Below are 2,707 nucleotides of genomic sequence, written 5' to 3' on the forward strand. Positions count from 1 at the left end.
TATTTATTTTTGCAATCACTGTTATGCAGTACAAACAATTTTAAATTGAAAACCACTGTACAGACTAGTTGTAATCATAAAAACTGTCTATATTCATAAAGAAGCTCAAAGGCTCTCCACCAGTGGCCTTTCCCCCTCACAAAACTCATGATCCGGCACAGTTTTAGCATTGGTAGATTGTAAAATGGGTAAAAAAAATTAAATACAAGCATTTCAGTCAAATACAGTTTATGAAATATATCAAACTTTTAACCTACAGGGAAAAAAAGAAACCGCCAGCAGCAACAGTTTAAAAGGAGCCCAATTCAACAGGAAAACCACAGACTTGGCAACCCTGGTGCTAACCCTGCTCCGGAGCAATCAGGGTTTAGAGAGACAATAAGCCAAGGTTAAACTGTGAAAAGCCCAAAAACTGGAAGTCGACTATCCATTATTCAGCTGTCAGGGGTTTAACTGGCTACTCATTCAGTCATCAGAGTTAACCAGCAGAAAACAACATGGCATTAGTTCATCCAAAAATGAAAATTCAGTCATCATTTACCATTACCTAGGAACAGCACCACAGAGGAAATTCTCAGGTTGTATTTATATTCAGTGCTGCGGGATTTGAACGTCCTTTAGGGTTTTCTGCACTTTTTTTCTTTTCTGTTTTATTCCTCGTCAGAATTACTTGCAGTTGGCCTTGAGTTAGAATTAATTTTTTTCTTAATTAATTAATCCCCCCCCCTCCCTAGTTAGCCTAAAGCCAAACTGTCTTGTGGTTAACATGAGGATGTGTAAGCATGCATTAACACAGCCGCACTCGGTGCATGATGCAATAAAGGTGCAATTAACAAAAATGATACAAGGCTTCTTCATGCAGAAGCATGATGGACACATAACCAATCTAGATGTGTGGGAAATGATCATGTAAGGTCTTAATGTGAAGTCAAAACTTCAAAGCCCAAGAAAGGTGTTCTGTGCACTGTGCACTCCTATGCACTGTAAAAAAATTAGTTATAACAACGTAACATTTGTTGATGACTTAAACATCCAACTTAACAAAATTTAACTAAACCTATAATTTTAAGTCAAGCACAAACACTTTTTGTTGTTGTTGAAAGCGCATTATTACTGAATTTTAAGTTAAGTAGCAATAATTTTTCACAGTGTGCCAATTTGTAACTATTTCATGTTTTGTCGAATTTGTAGATAATTCATATGAAATTGTACTATTACGTTTCCGTACGATCTGTTGACGCCCCACTGAAGGTTAGCTTCAGGAGTGAACTCTCATGCTTACTATTTTTCTGAAAGTCTTAAGTTTCCACACAGATCACTTTCTGGGGGGCATCTCGTCAAGCTTTATTTGATTATTTAATTACTGTGTTTGTTAGAGAAGCATGAGATGTTGGTGACTTTTGGAGTCTGCCAGCATTGACCTTTTTATATTTAATATTGTCTAAATAATAGCAGAACAGATGGTAGCAAGTAATATCGGATCTTAATTAATGCTTTTTTCCCTAATTTAATTTATCTTTAAGAATAATTTTCTACACCAGCATTCTGGAGTATTAAACTGTATCCATCATTTGTACTGTGCCTGATTTTACCTGAATAATGTAAAATTGTAGATTTGGTGCATTATATAAATGTTGTGTATGCACAAAAGTGGGTCCCCAAACATATTGGTAGCTATACAATTAAATTTGCCATAAAATGCGTGCCCTATCCATGCACTATGCACTGGATTATGCATGTTATTCCTCTTTTCCTGGTAATATATCTATGTGAAACTGAACAATGACAGAAAACTGACTTTTTATGATAAATTGGGTAATTTCAGAAAATTCGCCATAAAATAGACTTAAAGGGATAGTTCACCCAAAATGAAAATTTGCTGTTAATGTACTTATCCCCAGGCCATCCCACATGTAGGTGACGTTTGTCTTTAATAGAACAGTAAAGAAGATTTTTAGCTGAGACTATGGTCTTTGGTGGTTCATAAAATGCAAGTCAATGGCTACCGTCATTTTAAGAGTCAAAAAAAGCATATCAGAATGAATACCCGTGGCTCCTGACGATATATTGAGGTCTTATGAAGTGAAACGATCAGTCTGTGCAAGAAACTGAATATCATTTACAACATTATTACCTGTAATCCAGAGGGTGAGTAAATTAACAGCAAATTTTCATTTTGGGGTGAACTATCCCTTTAAGTGACTTGGCTTGATGGGGAGCATTTTATTGTGCTGATAGTGTACTGTACTCTAGTATGCTATCAGTCAGCATTGTAAAAGCCTCTCTGATAATTTTTGTCCATTCATTCTGTTCAATTTTGTTTGGTGCTTCAGGTGTAACAATCGGACGCAGTGTGTTGTCATCACTGGCTCGGATGTCTTTCCAGATCCATGTCCTGGGACGTACAAGTATCTTGAGGTCCAGTATGAATGTGTGCCATACAGTAAGTGATCTTACAAATATTCTGAATTACTGCACATGATAGCAAAGAATAATAATAATAATAACAATAACAATTTTATCTTTAATTTACTGTAAATTGTTTGCAACATAGTAGAACCGCAAAATGCTGAAATGTAACATTATGGAATTTGGTATGGTATATAATGTTTAAGTTGTGTGTGTGTGTGTGTGTGTGTGTGTGTGTGTGTGTGTGTGTGTGTTTTTTTTTTTTAAAAAAAAAAAAAAAAAAAAAAAATAATTTTTA

General features: G+C 35.2%; 1 protein-coding gene across 1 annotated transcript in view; it reads left to right on the forward strand.

The window, feature by feature from the left end:
• Positions 1 to 838: 838 nt before the first annotated feature.
• Positions 839 to 2,707, forward strand: part of LOC107562845 (adhesion G protein-coupled receptor L2-like) — an 81,945-nt gene continuing 80,076 nt past the window's right edge. Inside the window, exons 1-2 of the mRNA XM_016247588.1 lie at positions 839 to 909; positions 2,334 to 2,443. Of these exons, the coding sequence (XP_016103074.1) occupies positions 839 to 909; positions 2,334 to 2,443 (181 nt within the window). The remainder of the gene's footprint in view (positions 910 to 2,333; positions 2,444 to 2,707) is intronic.

The sequence above is a fragment of the Sinocyclocheilus grahami genome, unplaced genomic scaffold (genome assembly GCF_001515645.1).
Source record: "Sinocyclocheilus grahami isolate Dianchi unplaced genomic scaffold, SAMN03320097.WGS_v1.1 scaffold844.1, whole genome shotgun sequence".
Lineage (NCBI taxonomy): Eukaryota > Metazoa > Chordata > Actinopteri > Cypriniformes > Cyprinidae > Sinocyclocheilus > Sinocyclocheilus grahami.